At 46.3% G+C, this 16,259-nt stretch overlaps 1 protein-coding gene across 1 annotated transcript in view; it reads right to left on the bottom strand.

Annotated features, from left to right (window-relative positions):
- The window catches only part of LOC141252906 (myosin-binding protein H-like), a 216,548-nt gene that overhangs the window by 36,567 nt on the left and 163,722 nt on the right, over positions 1-16,259 (bottom strand). Inside the window, exon 8 of the mRNA XM_073670668.1 lies at positions 12,488-12,624. Within this exon, the coding sequence (XP_073526769.1) occupies positions 12,488-12,624 (137 nt within the window). The remainder of the gene's footprint in view (positions 1-12,487; positions 12,625-16,259) is intronic.

Below are 16,259 nucleotides of genomic sequence, written 5' to 3'. Positions count from 1 at the left end.
TTATTAGTGCTGCAGGCCTCTTCCCTTGCTCTTGATCTCACAATAGGCAATTTTTATTTAGATGGATGATATTTATAGTTTTCAATATAGTGACTGTGACCCAATATTTGACCAATAATCATCATTATTTACATGCCCCACATTTTGTTGCTGGCTCATGAGAATCTTCAGAGCTTGATCATATTCTTCCCTGTATGCATAGCAGAGCTGAGCATAGAATAGCTGAGTTATGTTACAACACAAATGTCAGTGCATTGGATATGTTGTGAGAGAATCTGGGGGATGTTACAATTGACAGGGTCATAGGTGAAACAGTTTCTCATGAATCAAACAGGGTCATAAGGTGCAAATGCAGTTGCTATCAGTGGGATCTTCAGGATAGCATAAGCTGAACTGTGCTACAACTCAGCTTTCAGATGTTTAATTAGACAGAGTCAATAGGTGCATCTGGACATGCTTGACCAACAGCATTAGAACTTCTGGAGCATGGATCTAGTAGAGGCTAAAGAGAGCACTAGGATCATCATTATGTGGCGATAGCTATAAACAAGGTTATATTGGCACACATGAGTAATTCTGTTTGTACAGAAAACTGAGACCACATTATGACTTTGGGAATAACCCTTTAATGACATTACAAATAGGCAGATTTCCCATAGCACAGAAGACTTTGAGTAATAAACAATGTTGAGTATTATGCCTTTTAACTCATTTTATTAACTGTCCCTGCAGTGTTTGATATCTACACTCAACTCTTGACACTTGTCTGCAGCTTCTTGGCATCTTGCATCTTTACTCACATTACCTAATCAGAATATGCAAAAATGGCTTGCTACAATACTGACTTATCTGCCATTTTATAGTGAAGCTTTTGTGCTTTAAGTTTTCCAACAGTGCAAAAACGTGCTAATATTTGAGGTTTGACTACAATGCTATTACCGACATATATCGGTAATAAGAATCTTATCTTACAAACACCAATAACTATAGCCGTGATAATATCCTTTATTTCATTGGATTAAAGTTTGAAGTTACTTATGTGAGGGAGGATAATCCACTCTATGTTACCACTATTTTCATCATAGCTATATTGTGAATAGATTTTTTCAATAATCTCTGTATTGGTTTTGGACTTTATTTGATAATAGAGACTCTTAATTTACTTCCCATATAGAAAAAAATTATGGTAATCAACATTAATTTCTTGTCCTCTGTTTTTTAATCTTATGATAAAGAAGCCCTCAACTGAGTATTTTTTTACATTAAATGTGTGTATATGTGTATGGTGTGAGTGTATTAATATACTCACCTACCGCCAACTTCTCTTGGATCCAGCATCGTTCCGCTCCTGTTCTGTGACAACACCGCAATTCAGACTATCCGGGTCACTCTTTGTTCTATGAGGGAGCCAGGAGTCACTTTTACAATGTAAGTCTATCGTGCCTTGTTCTGATGCCGCATAGTCTTACATTATAAAAGTCAATTCAGGGTCACACAGAGCTAAGCAGAGCGGTGATGTCACCGAGAAACAAAGCACAGTAGCTTTTGATCTTGAATAGAGCGGCGGTACGCGAGTACAGTGGTGTGAAAATTGTTTGCCCCTTTCCTGATTTCTTATTCTTTTGCATGTTTGTCAAACTTAAATGTTTCGGATCACAATACAAATTTAAATATTAGACAAATAACACAAGTAAACACAAAATGCAGTTTTTAAATGAAGGTCTTTATTATTAAGGGAAAAAGAAATCCAAACCTACAGGGCCTTGTGTGAAAAAGTGATTGCCCCCTAAACCTAATAACTGGTTTGGCCACCCTTAGAAGCAACAACTGCAATCAAGCATTTGCAATAACTGGCAATGAGTCTTTTACAACGGTCTGGAGGAATTTTGGACCACTCACCTTTGCAAAATGTTTGTAATTCAGCTACATTGGAGGGTTTCTGAGCATGAACCGCCTTTTTAAGGTCATGACTAGGCCACTCGAAAGTCTTAATTTTGTTTTTCTTAAGCCATTCAGAGGTGGACTTGTTGGTGTGTTTGGATCATTGTCCTGCTGCATAACCCAAGTGCGCTTCCGCTTGAGGTCACGAACAGATGGCCGGACATTCTCCTTCAGGATTTTTTGGCAGACAACAGAATTCATGGTTCCATTTACCACAGCAAGTCTTCTAGGTCCTGAAACAGCAAAACAGCCAAAGACCATGACACTACCACTACCATATTTTACTGTTGGTATGATGTTTCTTTTCTGAAATGCGAATTTCTGAAGGCGTTCCTTCTACAACAGATGTAATGGGACACACACCTTCCAAAAAGTTCAACCTTTGTCTTGTCAGTCCACAGAGTATTCTCCCAAAAGTCTTGGAGATCATCAAGATATTTTCTGGCAAAACTGAGACAAGCCTTAACGGTCTTTTTGCTCAACAGTGGTTTTCATCTTCGAACTCTGCCTTGCATGCCATTTTTGCCTTGTTTATTTCTTATCGTGGAGTCATAAACACTGACCTTAACAGAGGCAAGTGAGGCCTGCAGTTCTTTGGATGTTGTTGTGGGGTCTTTTGTGACCTCTTGGATGAGTCGTGGCTGCGCTCTTGTGGTAGTTTTGGTCGGCTGGCCACTCCTGGGAAGGTTCACCACAGTTCCATGTTTTCGCAATTTGTGGATAATGGCTCTCACTGTGGTTCGCTGTAGTCTTTAGAAATGGCTATATAACTTTTTCTAGACTGGTAGATCACAATTATTTTGTTTCTCAATTGTTCCTGAATTTATTTGGATCACAGCATGATGTCTAGCTTTTGAGGGTCTTTAGGTCTACTTCACTTTGTCAGGCAGGTCCTGATTAAATGATTTCTTGATTCAGAACAGAGGCGACAGTAATCAGGTCTCTGTGTGGCGAGGGAAATTGAACTCAGCTTCCCAAAGATGTGATAAACCACAGTTAATTTATGTTTTAGGGGAAGAGGGTAACCACCTTTTCCCACAGGGCCCTGTAGGTTTGGATTTCTCTTTCCCTTAATAATAAATAATAAAGACCTTCATTTAAAAACTGCATTTTGTGTTTACTTGTTATCTTTGTCTACTATTTTAATTTGTTTTGTGATCTGAAAACATTTAAGTGTAACAAACAGGCATAAGAATAAGAAATCAGGAAGGGGGTCATTTTTTTTCACACCACTGTATATTAATATACTCACACTACACTATACATATATACACACCTTTAATGAAGAAAAATATTCATGGGAGTGCTTCTTTAACTTATTAAGAACTGCACATACACATTTTGTGATTTTGTGGGGTTTTATTGCTGTATTTGTTCCATTTGGATATATGTATATATATATATATATATATATATATATATATATATATATATATATATATATATATATATATATATATATATATATATATATTTTTTTTTTGACCAGCCTTTGTAAAGCTATGTATGTTTGAAATATACTCCATTACCTTACCTTGCGTCCTTCTATCTTTAACTCTATGTGGAAAGTGCATGGTTATCCGCTTAGTTCATTCTGTCTTAGTAGCTGATTTGAACTGCAATTCTAGAAAAGATCTGTACTCAGAAAATGAGTCCTGGATGTTTGACAGATTTTTTTAATTTATAATGTGCCCAAAGTTTTCTATTGGTGAAAGGTCTAGACTGCAGGTGGCCAGTTCTCACCCAAACTTGTTCTGTGAATGTTGTGGATGCAGTATGTGGTTTAACATTGTCTTGCAGAAATATGCAAGGTATTCCATGATACAGACATTAGGTAGATGGGAAAATATATTGTTCTAAAATCTTTATTTTACACCCGGCATCTTTCAAGATGTATAAACTGTAACGGGTCTGGGAGGCGGAACCTCTGAGCTACTATACAAGGGGGCGGTCCTTGTAAGGGAGCGGGTGGCGACCAGGCAGGCAGTCACAGCAGGTGACCGGGACAGTCTCTGGAAGAACGGGCAGGAGATCACGACAAGTGACTGGGGCAGTCTCTGGGTGAACGGGCAGATGGTCACGGCAAGTGACCGGGACAGTCTCTGGAAGAACGGGCAGGAGATCACGGCAAGTGACTGGGGCAGTCTCTGGGTGAACGGGCAGATGGTCACGGCAAGTGACCGGGACAGTCTCTGGAAGAACGGGCAGATGGTCACGGCAAGTGACCGGGGCAGTCTCTGGGTAAAGGGTTGGTACGACCTGTGGCGGCTGATGGTAGACTTGAGCTCCCAGGTGAGCAGGCGAGAGTCTCTGGATAAACGGGTGGTCACAGCATGTGACGGCGGAGCCTCCAGGAAGACCAACAGACAGGCGGCAGATGAGCGCTCCCAGATGAGCGGGCGAGAGTCTCTGGATAAGCGGGTGGTCACAGCACGTGACGGCAGAGCCTCCAGGTAGGCTAACGGACAGGTAGCAGATGTGCGCTCCCAGGTGAGCGGGCAAGTTGGTCCATAGACAGACTGACAGGAGTTGGAAGGCAGACCGTCGGACCTCAGGCAAGCAGGCAGGTAGCTGAAGTGCGCTCCCAGGTGAGCGGGCAAGCTGGTCCTTAGACAGACTGACAGGAGTTGTAAGGCAGACCGTCGGACCTCAGGCTAGCAGGCAGGTAGCGGAATATCAGGCAGGAATAAGACAGCAAGCTGGCAGGAATCTGGCAGGTATCTGGCAGGTAACTGGCAACGGGACCTGAGGGCTGAAGTAGAGTAGTGAACAGTGCAACAACATTGCTCGGGCACCTCCATTTTGGAGGAGGTGCCTTATATATGGTGAAGTCCTCCGGCCATTGGCCGGGGACTCCTTAGGACGGCGCGCGCGGCCCCTTTATGAGGGAGGGAGAGCGCGCGCGCGCGCCCTAAGCACAGTGGCCAGGAAGGAGCGCGCGCTGCCAGCAGAGCGGGAGGAGGACGCCGGGCACGGAGCAGGGAGGTGAGGGGAACAGCGTCCCTGCCTAGCAGAGGGCAGGGACGCCGGCGCTACAGTACCCCCCCCTTTAGGCCCCCCCTTTTTTAGGCCAGACAAAAATTTAGCAAGGATAAGATGGGCATGGATGTTCTCCCGGGGCTCCCACGTTCTCTCCTCAGGACCAAACCCCTTCCAATCTACTAGAAAAAAGGTCTTTCCTCTTACCCTTTTGGTGGCAAGAATGTTCTCTACCTCAAACTCGTCCTCAGCAGAAACCGGAGCAGGAGGCGTACCTGTAGACTTGGAAAAAGAGTTAAGTACCACAGGTTTGAGGAGAGATACATGGAAGGAGTTAGGGATCCGTAAGTTGGCCGGGAGTTTCAATTTATAGGCCACCGGGTTGATCTGACTGATGACCTCCAGGGGGCCGAGGAACCGAGGCCCTAACTTGTAAGAAGGTATCTTGAGTCGGACATATTTAGATGAGAGCCAGACTTTATCTCCGGGACGAAATTGTGGAGGATCCAGGCGTTTTTTGTCAGCGTGTCTTTTCATCCGTTCGGACGACTGAAGGAGTGCGGATCGGGTACTCTCCCAAATGGAGGAAAATTTGCTAACGAGAGATTCCGCAGCCGGGTTGTCCACAGAGGTGGAGACAGGAAAAGGAATCCGAGGATGCTGACCGAAGACTACAAAAAACGGGGATTTGGAGGAGGATTCGCTCTCGTGATTGTTATAAGAGAACTCGGCCCATGGTAGGAGATCCACCCAGTCTGAATGATGGGCATTAACGAAGTGCCGGAGGTAACTGGTCAGGTTCTGATTGATCCGCTCCACTTGACCATTGGACTGTGGGTGGTAAGCGGAAGAGAAGTCCAGGGTGACATCTAGCAGTTTACAAGTGGCTCTCCAGAAGCGTGAGGTGAACTGTACCCCACGATCCGACACGATGTGGAGGGGCAGGCCATGAAGACGAAAGATGTGATGAATAAAGTCTTTAGCTAGCTCGGGTGCAGACGGGAGGCCTGGCAGGGGAACGAAATGAGCCATCTTGGAGAAGCGGTCAGCGACCACCCAAATGACCGTACAACCGGCAGAGACTGGGAGGTCAGTTATAAAGTCCATTGCTATATGCTGCCAGGGGGCAGCAGGTACTGGGAGCGGAAGGAGGCGACCGGCTGGCAGATGTCTCGGAACCTTGTTGCGGGCGCAGGACACACAGGCAGAAACAAAGTCTATTACGTCCTTGTGCAGGGTAGGCCACCAGTAGTGCCGGGTAATAAGCTGGAGGGTCTTTTTCTGACCGGCATGGCCAGCCAGTTTAGACGAGTGACCCCAGTGAAGGATCTTCTCCCGATCAGGTACTGATACGAACGTCTTTCCGGGAGGGAGACGATTTAGACTCACGGGAGCCACCTGCATTACTCTGGCGGGATCGATGATGTGTTTCGGATCTTCCTCGAGATCAGACACCAGAAAGGATCGAGACAGGGCGTCCGCCTTGACGTTTTTGTCAGCCGGGCGAAAATGAAGAACAAAATCAAAGCGAGCAAAAAACAAGGACCACCGGGCTTGGCGCGGGTTAAGTCTCTGGGCATGCTGGAGGTAAGCCAAGTTCTTGTGGTCAGTGTAAATTATTACCGGGTGAAGAGCCCCCTCGAGCAGGTAACGCCACTCCTCCAATGCCAGTTTGATGGCCAATAATTCTCGGTCTCCTATGGAATAATTGCGCTCTGAGGAGGAGAAGAGTTTAGAGAAGAAGCCGCAAGTTACCATCCTCCCGGAAGATGATTTTTGAGTAAGTACCGCTCCGGCTCCAGAGGAGGAGGCATCAACTTCCAGGAAGAACTGCTTGTTGCCGTCCGGGCGATGCAGCACCGGGGCGGAAGAGAAGGCCTGTTTTAAGGAAAGAAAGGCCTCCTCTGCTTCGGGCGGCCACTCTTTGGGATTAGTACCCTTACGGGTGAGCGCGGAAATTGGGGCAGTCTGGGAAGAGAAGTGTGGTATGAAGAGGCGGTAATAGTTGGCGAAGCCCAGGAACCGCTGAATGGCCTTCAACCCCTCCGGTCGAGGCCATTTCTCGATGGCAGACAGTTTCTCTGGATCCATTCGTAGGCCGGTCTGAGAAATAATGTAGCCCAAAAACGGAAGCGAGGTCTGCTCAAAGAGGCACTTCTCGTATTTAGCGAAGAGGTGATTCTGCCTGAGCCTGAGCAGGACCTGACGAACGTCCCTCCGGTGAGTCTGGAGATCCGGAGAGAAGACCAAGATGTCGTCCAGGTACACCACTACGCAGGAGTAGAGAAGGTCCCGGAAGATGTCATTGACCAACTCTTGAAAGACAGCAGGAGCGTTACAGAGACCAAAGGGCATTACCAGATATTCATAGTGGCCGTCCCGGGTGTTGAATGCCGTCTTCCATTCATCCCCCTGACGGATACGAACCAGGTTGTACGCCCCACGGAGGTCCAGTTTGGTGAAGATTCTAGCCCCTCTCAGACGATCAAATAACTCCGGAATGAGCGGAAGGGGGTATTTATTCTTCACCATGATCTGGTTAAGGCCTCTATAGTCTATACAGGGACGGAGAGAGCCGTCCTTCTTTTTTACGAAGAAGAAGCCTGCTCCCGCCGGGGAGGTAGATTTCCGGATGAATCCCCTGGCCAGATTCTCCTCAATATATTCGGACATCGACCGGGTCTCAGCAGCGGATAATGGATAAATACGCCCACGGGGAGGAGTAGTACCGGGTAACAAGTCGATAGGGCAGTCGTATGGTCTATGAGGGGGTAGTGTCTCTGCTTCCTTTTTATTAAAGACATCAGCATAAGACCAATAAGGAATCGGAAGTCCAGGTAGATTAGCTGGGGTAGGAGAAGGATGGACGGGATGGACGGGAACCAGACAGGTCTTATGGCAGTCCTGTCCCCAGCGAAGGACTTCTCCGGTCTGCCAGTCAAGCACGGGTGCATGTCTCTGGAGCCAAGGTAGACCTAGCAAGAGGGCATGAGAGAGTCCAGGCAGAACATGAAAGGAGATACTCTCAGAATGCAGCATTCCCACCTGCAGAGTAATGGATTCGGTGATGAGTTGGATGGGGCGTGGTAAGAGGCCCCCATCCACGGCAGCAACAGACAAGGGTACAGCCAGAGGTTTGGTGGGGATGCGGTATTTCTCTACCAGGGACTGTGAAATAAGATTCCCGGCTGCTCCAGAGTCCAGTTGGGCTACTTCGAAATAACGGTTCTCCCCGCAGACGATTGAAACTGACAGCAGCAGAGATGGAGAGGATTTATTCTTGTCTAGGTCGACCTCTCTGAGCGAACCTAGACACAGGCGTTTCCCGACCTCTCTGGGCAGGCACGGATCCGGTGCTCCTTACTGCCACAGTAGAAGCAGCTCCCCTCGGCACGGCGTAAGTCCTGACGGGTTTTGACCATCTTGGTCTGGTCGACCTGCATAGGCTCAGGAGAGTGTACCTGGGGAGAGACGGAGGGAGTGACGGGTTTCTGAAAAGTAGGAGCTAGACGTGGAAACCTCCTCTCACGGGTGACCTCTTTGGCACGCTCCTGGAACCGTAGGTCAATCCGGGTGGCAAGAGATATTAGGTCATCGAGAGTGGTAGGAACGTCCCGACCGGCAAGTTCATCTTTAATACGGCCGGACAGACCCTCCCAGAAGACGGATACCAGAGCGTCGTTATCCCAGGCCAGCTCCGAGGCAAGGGTACGGAACCGTATGGCATATTGGCCCACGGTGAGACTTCCCTGACGGAGGCGAAGCAGAGATGATGCGGATGAGGTCTTCCGTCCGGGTTCGTCGAAGACTTTCCGGAAAGCCGTGAGGAAGGCAGGCAAGTCGGACACCAGGGGGTCTCCTCTCTCCCATAGAGGATTTAGCCAGGCCAGGGCCTCCCCGGTGAGATGGGACATGATGAAGGCAATTTTGGCCCGGTCGGAGTTAAACTGGTGGGATAATAGTTCAAAGTGCAGGGTGCACTGATTAATGAAGCCCCGAGCCTGGGCGGAGTCGTCTCCGAAGCGAGGAGGTGCAGAAAGCCGGGGTCCGGGGTAGGATACCATGGTATTGGTGGGCAGCGGAGCTGCCGGGTTGCGAGTCATGGCACTGGCGGTGGTTGCTGGTGGAGCAGTCAGAGTGTCCAGGCGAGAATTGACATTCCGCAGGTGACCCAGGATGGACTCCTGTTGGGACCTCTGACGGGACAGTTCATGACAGAGGTCCGAGAGCGAGGGAGCTTGGGTGCCACCGGGTTCCATGGCCCGAGCAAACTGTAACGGGTCTGGGAGGCGGAACCTCTGAGCTACTATACAAGGGGGCGGTCCTTGTAAGGGAGCGGGTGGCGACCAGGCAGGCAGTCACAGCAGGTGACCGGGACAGTCTCTGGAAGAACGGGCAGGAGATCACGACAAGTGACTGGGGCAGTCTCTGGGTGAACGGGCAGATGGTCACGGCAAGTGACCGGGACAGTCTCTGGAAGAACGGGCAGGAGATCACGGCAAGTGACTGGGGCAGTCTCTGGGTGAACGGGCAGATGGTCACGGCAAGTGACCGGGACAGTCTCTGGAAGAACGGGCAGATGGTCACGGCAAGTGACCGGGGCAGTCTCTGGGTAAAGGGTTGGTACGACCTGTGGCGGCTGATGGTAGACTTGAGCTCCCAGGTGAGCAGGCGAGAGTCTCTGGATAAACGGGTGGTCACAGCATGTGACGGCGGAGCCTCCAGGAAGACCAACAGACAGGCGGCAGATGAGCGCTCCCAGATGAGCGGGCGAGAGTCTCTGGATAAGCGGGTGGTCACAGCACGTGACGGCAGAGCCTCCAGGTAGGCTAACGGACAGGTAGCAGATGTGCGCTCCCAGGTGAGCGGGCAAGTTGGTCCATAGACAGACTGACAGGAGTTGGAAGGCAGACCGTCGGACCTCAGGCAAGCAGGCAGGTAGCTGAAGTGCGCTCCCAGGTGAGCGGGCAAGCTGGTCCTTAGACAGACTGACAGGAGTTGTAAGGCAGACCGTCGGACCTCAGGCTAGCAGGCAGGTAGCGGAATATCAGGCAGGAATAAGACAGCAAGCTGGCAGGAATCTGGCAGGTATCTGGCAGGTAACTGGCAACGGGACCTGAGGGCTGAAGCAGAGTAGTGAACAGTGCAACAACATTGCTCGGGCACCTCCATTTTGGAGGAGGTGCCTTATATATGGTGAAGTCCTCCGGCCATTGGCCGGGGACTCCTTAGGACGGCGCGCGCGGCCCCTTTAAGAGGGAGGGAGAGCGCGCGCGCGCCCTAAGCACAGTGGCCGGGAAGGAGCGCGCGCTGCCAGCAGAGCGGGAGGAGGACGCCGGGCACGGAGCAGGGAGGTGAGGGGAACAGCGTCCCTGCCTAGCAGAGGGCAGGGACGCCGGCGCTACATAAACTGTCCATGCCCTAGGTGCTAATGGCACCATATACCATCAGAGATGCAGGTTTGTGAAATGTGCCCTATAAAAAGTTTGATGGTGCATCTCCTCTTGAGTCCACAAAGATGGCATCCATGGTCTCCATGAAAAAATTCAAATTTTTATTCATATGACCACAGAAGTTTTATTTTTTGCCTCAGTATATTTTAGAGAAGACAAGTTTCTGGATTGTGTTGCTAAATGTCTTTGCATGATAGTTTTTTCACTTGCATTTATGGATTGCATGATGAATTGTGTTCTCAGACAATGATTCTGGAAATAATTCTTAGCCCATGTAGTGATTTCCATGACCAAATCATGCCTGTTTTTAGTATAGTGTTTGCCTGTGGACCTGTAGATCATGAGCATCTGATATTGACCATCAACCTTGTGCACATGGATTTCTCTGAAATCTCTGAGCCACGTCCCCTTAGTAAATACCATAAAGAAATAGCACGACATCAAAAGGCTCATATCTCTAAAACAGTATGGCAGATTAAAAAAACAAACAGATGGCAGAAAACTCTGGAGAGCATTGGGAATATAATAATTATAATAACAGCAAAAACTGGACACTTTTGACCTGGTGACAAGTGCTCTTTAAAGATGACCTGTTAGATCATCTAATTTACACAGATGGGCAGGAAATTACAGATTAAGGAGATTATTAGTATTTTAGTTACATTTAGTTTATTCATTTTACTTGTGTTTCTTTTATAGGGAATCTGTCAGCAGGATTAACTCTCCTAAGCAGTCTATATGGCATTTAGGTCATAAGAAGATAAATAAAATTATATCTTGATATCTGCGATCTAATGTCTTATTCTGGAGATATCCATGTTTTTTCTTAGATGTAAATAAACTGTTCAGGGTTATGGGCCGGACACTGATCTACATGACAATCTGCTTTCAGAGATTATTTTTAATAAAAGGGGGAGCTACCAGTGTGAGATAGGTAACTAACACAGTACAGTAGAACTGAGCGGTCTCTAAACAATCATGTTAGCAGCTGCAGCTCTCACAGCTCTGCTGTATTGTAACAATGTTGCAACACTGGCCGCCTGTGAGGTGGGAGCTGAAGAACTGAGAGGACACTTGCATGTGGATTTCTCTGGAATAAGACATTGGATCACAGATATCAAGATGTCAATTTATTCAGCTTCCTATGACCTACATGTTCTTATAGACGGCTTACAAGTGTTAAACCTACTGAAAGATTCCATTTAACTAATTTTTCTGTCTTGACTGTTTTCACTAATATATTTTGGGCCAAGTGAATAAAAATGGAGGATGAATTTAGCTCATATGAAAAGATACTTTTTTTGTGCCCTTTTAGATGAAAATGTTGCCATGTTAAGCATTTTTATGTCTCACTTTAATGTCCAACGGTGCTAAAGTAGGACAATAGAGTATCACTACACAAAAATGATGTGGTATTTTGAAAAGTTACAAATTAATAGTTAGCCCAAAACATCTGGAAAATCAAAACAACATAGTCTAGAAAACCCAAATACTGACGGGGATGAGTAAAACTGCTGCAAAAGCTATAATGAATTTACAGTAAAAAAAAATATTCCAAAATAAAATATTAATCATGGTTTTTGAGTCTTGATTCCTCCAGCTGAAGTTACTAACAGCTTTTCCTGGAGTTTATATAAAAGGTAATAGTCTAAGTCAAGGTCTAGACAAGATTATTTCATGGTCTGTATGCTGACACAGCGTCTCCTGACTCACCTATAAGGCCACGGCCCCACTATCAGTATTCGGTCAGTATTCGGTCAGTATTTTTTCTCAGGAGTGGGAGCCAAAACCAGGTGAGGAACAATCAGAGAAAAGGTATAATAGAAACAAGTCACCAATTCTGCATTTATCACCCACTCCTGGTTTTGGCTCCCACTACTGAGAAAAAATACTGACCGAATACTGACCAAATACTGATAGTGGGGCCGTGGCCTAACGCTGTAAGTTCAGTGCAGGAAACCTTGAATTCTGTCTAGGCACTGCAGTCTGTATACAGACTTCGAAATATGGATGTCTGAACCCTGCCTAAAGCAGTTGCCGAACTATATAAAAACTGTTGGGTGACATTTTATTGTGAATAACACTAGCACATTTCAAGTGCTGGCATCTCTTACCTTGGGACTGCCACGTACACTACAATACAGCTTAGTAGTATATCCATTTGTTGTTGTTCTGTCATTGAGAGGCTGAGTAAACTTTGGAGCTTCTGCAAGGGTACACTCTGCATATTCAGGACGCTTGTAAGTAGTTTCTATTTAAATACAAAAATAATATAGAATTTGTCAGCTTAGCACATGGACAGTATTAAAATAGACATATAAACAATATAATAATAAATGAAGGATCCTTTAAACCAACAAAACACAGTATTTTCCTGACTGATAACAGCAAGAAAGCTGGAAGTTTTTGCCTGGGATCAAGTATAGGTAATATGTACTGGACCAGACACAGGTACTATACATTTGTTATGCTAGATTCCAGGAAGCTATCTTTTATGCTGGAATAATGTGTTAGTTGCCTGGGACAGAGCAAAAACACAAGTTGCTCTCTGTTGCTTTGTATGCAGGCCAGAATAGCCTTAAAAGTCTTAAATGAAAAACTCATAGAATAAATAGTAAGGGACATGCACAAAACATAAAGTATATTCGGTTTCAGACATTGAACTAAATTGCAGTCTATTAGTTTTCTCTATCCCTTTCTGGTTATAAAGTCATATTCACATGACCACAAACAGGAGATATGAATATCGCTTACAGGTTTCAGACACAGCTGGCCATAGCAATGATACTATCTATGAATAAGGGCTAGATGTGCCTGAAACGCGTAAGCAATATTCATATCTCCTGTTTGTGGAATCTCATTGGATACATGTTTTTAACTTAAAGAAAAAAAATCCAGGTTTAAAGTAATAAATTAATTATGGATGGAGGTGTGAGGCCCTCCCTGAGAAATGGGGTTACTTGGAGCGGGGTCAGTGTAGGTGTCTCGGGGGTTGCAGTCGTGGCCCGAACCCAGTCCATGCCCAGGGCGGTCACACAAAAGTTTTTTAATGGGCTTTCATGTTTGAGTGGTATTTTCCAACTACGCCACCTACGGTTTCCGGTGATAGACACCAGTGCTGCTTCAGTCCACTGAGGCCGGTGTTAAAGGGCAGCTTCGATGGGACTGCTCCCCGCGGGCGGAGCAGGCCTCAGGGCAGTGTGATGAGGAAGATGGTGGGTGCAGTGCCGCACAGGAAATAACAAGCTGAGGCGGTGTGTGAAGTCATCCAGGGTTTTTACTCACATTCAGATGAACTTTAGCCGCAAAGCTTCCCTCTGCTCCTCGCGGCATACTGCGGCCACCGGGAAGGGGGTCCAGCACTTTCCAGGTAGATCAGGAGCACCTGTCGAGACCCCTCTGGTATGTGTTCCTCTCCTTGGTGAGTTCTCAGACTAAGTCTTCTCCTGACAGTATGTGTGGTTAGAACTAGGTGTAAGGCCGGGTCCCACTGGATAAACGCAGGTAGAGAGGTACAGGTGGCGTATGCCGCTCCGTCCGTATCCCTCCTGGGATCCACTAAGCCTCCGGGCTTTTCTGACTGAGACGTGAAGTAACAGAGTCAGATATCGGGGGCCGGTCACCCCTCTTGCAGCAGGAGTCCCTCTGACTAGGTCAGAGTAAGAAATACAGGTGGCGACTCCGCTCCGTCCGTATCCCCCTGGGATCCTTTTGCCTGTGGAGCTTGTCTCCTCCGCTCCCCTCCAGGCCTTCTTAGGCTTGGACCTTGACCGGGTAGAGGCAGTGGTTAACTCTGACCCGCTCCCCGTCTCAAGGCCAGAGAACGAGGACCGTGTATCTTCAATAGGCTGCAGGTTCTAGCAGAAGGCCACAATCAGCGATGAAGATCACAATCAAAGACCTTGAACCTAAGATGGCTGTAGATTAAATATGAATGAATAAGTGTAACCTAAAAGTGTGTTCTCCACCCTCACCCACTACATGGTCCCCCTAACTTTGGTTCCCCCCATCTCCTATATCCCGGGCCAGGACAGCACCCTGGTGCATTTAGGCCCCCTTCAGGACAGGAGTGGTGTAGTGTTGAATGGTGAAGTAGGGTCCTGAGAAGTGCTCCATCCTTACTTGGAAGAGGAGATACCACACCTCTACTGAGGTGCAGTACCCCTGTGGTGACTGAACCCTCAGGGGCGTCACACAGGCTTTGGTAGTTTCCTTCTGCTATATAAATTCAATAGGTGCACAAGTAAAAAAAAAAATCGGATCACGTATGGATCAACCATGTGGCATTCAAATTTTGTGGATACATTGCAATTCTTTAACAATTCTATATCATAGGAAACTCTTTTGGACTTGTAAACTTTAAGAACTGCTGATTAAAAATGGATGCCATATGGATGACAATTGAGATGAAAATCATCTGTCTTTTTTTAACCTTAGGGCTCGTTCAGACGAATGTATTAAACGTCCTTGTGATGTCCATACGCAAAACGATTAGCATTTGGATAGTATATGGACCAACACAAGTCAATGTCGTAGTTCACATGAATGTTTTTACACATGGACTGATGGGTCATGTGTAAGAAATCACAGCATGAACTACTTTGATCCATATTGTGATCTGACTCGCACATCATAAGTCAATGGTTGCGTAAAAAATGGAGCCATAAGGATGACTCAAAAGACATATGGATTGCATATGGACGTTAAAAAAAATAGACACACTAATGGCATATATAGATAAAAATACAGATGAAAAATATTTTTTTCTGGTTATAAAATGGATGATTTTAAATACATCATGTGAACTCGGCCTTAGGCCACGGCCCCACTATCAGTATTTGGTCAGTATTCGGTCAGTATTTTAACTCAGGAGTGGGAGCCAAAACCAGGTGAAGAACTATTAGAGAAAAGGTGTAATAGATACAAGTCACCAATTCTGCATTTATCACCCACTCCTGGTTTTGGCTCCCACTCCTGAGAAAAAATACTGACTGAATACTGACCAAATACTGATAGTGGGGCCACCCAAAGTCACAGTCCTGGACTGATGTGATCAAATGTTTCTTTCTAGATGTAAAGGCTGCAGGTGATTACTGGCCGCGGATTAGTTTCAGCATTCTAGGGAATCCTCCTGCCAACTGTTGATGCCGGAAACTGGCAAGGAATACAGTACTGAGGGTATAGGAGTGGCGCCAGTCCGCAGGTGACTATACATTTTATTCTCTTAATTTCTTATACCACCTTGGGCCAATTTAGATGAACTTTCACCCCCTAAACACAAAATCATTTACATGTTTGTAGGTAACTTGCCACATAATGACACACATGTACATGATCTGGATGGCCTACACAAAGGAGTTCTGCCAGAACCATAAGCAGCTTTAGCCATATGAACAGTAATGTACAGCTGAGCATCCTCTGCATAGACTGGTGCGACCTCCAGTCCCAGCACTCTCACCTCTCACACTAATGAGTGTGAATGGCAACAGGGAGTCTAACAAGGGCCTCCAAGCCTGCCATAAACGAACACCATAAGCTTCAGTTCCTACTGGAGGCAGATAATGCATTGCAATAGATACCATAAGTAGTGTATTTTCTATGAGTACAAAAGATTGCATATTAAAATTGTTTATACAAAAAAAAAATCCAGTTTTCCCAATTTTGAAAAAAAAGAAAAAAACACTCAAACCCTGCCCTCAGCCCCCCACCAAAAAAACAAGATATCGACATTTGGCATTGCTCAATCTGTAACAATTCAGAATTTAAAAGTATTTCAATATTTATCCTTCTACCTTCTAAAACAATGCTGATTTGCTGTTTTTGTTCATCTTGTGTCCTAAAAAATTAACTACAGTAAGTTATAAGAAAAAAGTCCTAATACCCATG

The sequence above is a fragment of the Phyllobates terribilis genome, unplaced genomic scaffold (genome assembly GCF_046119375.1).
Source record: "Phyllobates terribilis strain yellow unplaced genomic scaffold, ASM4611937v1 Scaffold_2__4_contigs__length_985480577, whole genome shotgun sequence".
NCBI lineage: Eukaryota > Metazoa > Chordata > Amphibia > Anura > Dendrobatidae > Phyllobates > Phyllobates terribilis.
Note: the sequence above shows the minus strand (reverse complement) of the source record. Positions and strands in the feature narration are given on the sequence as shown.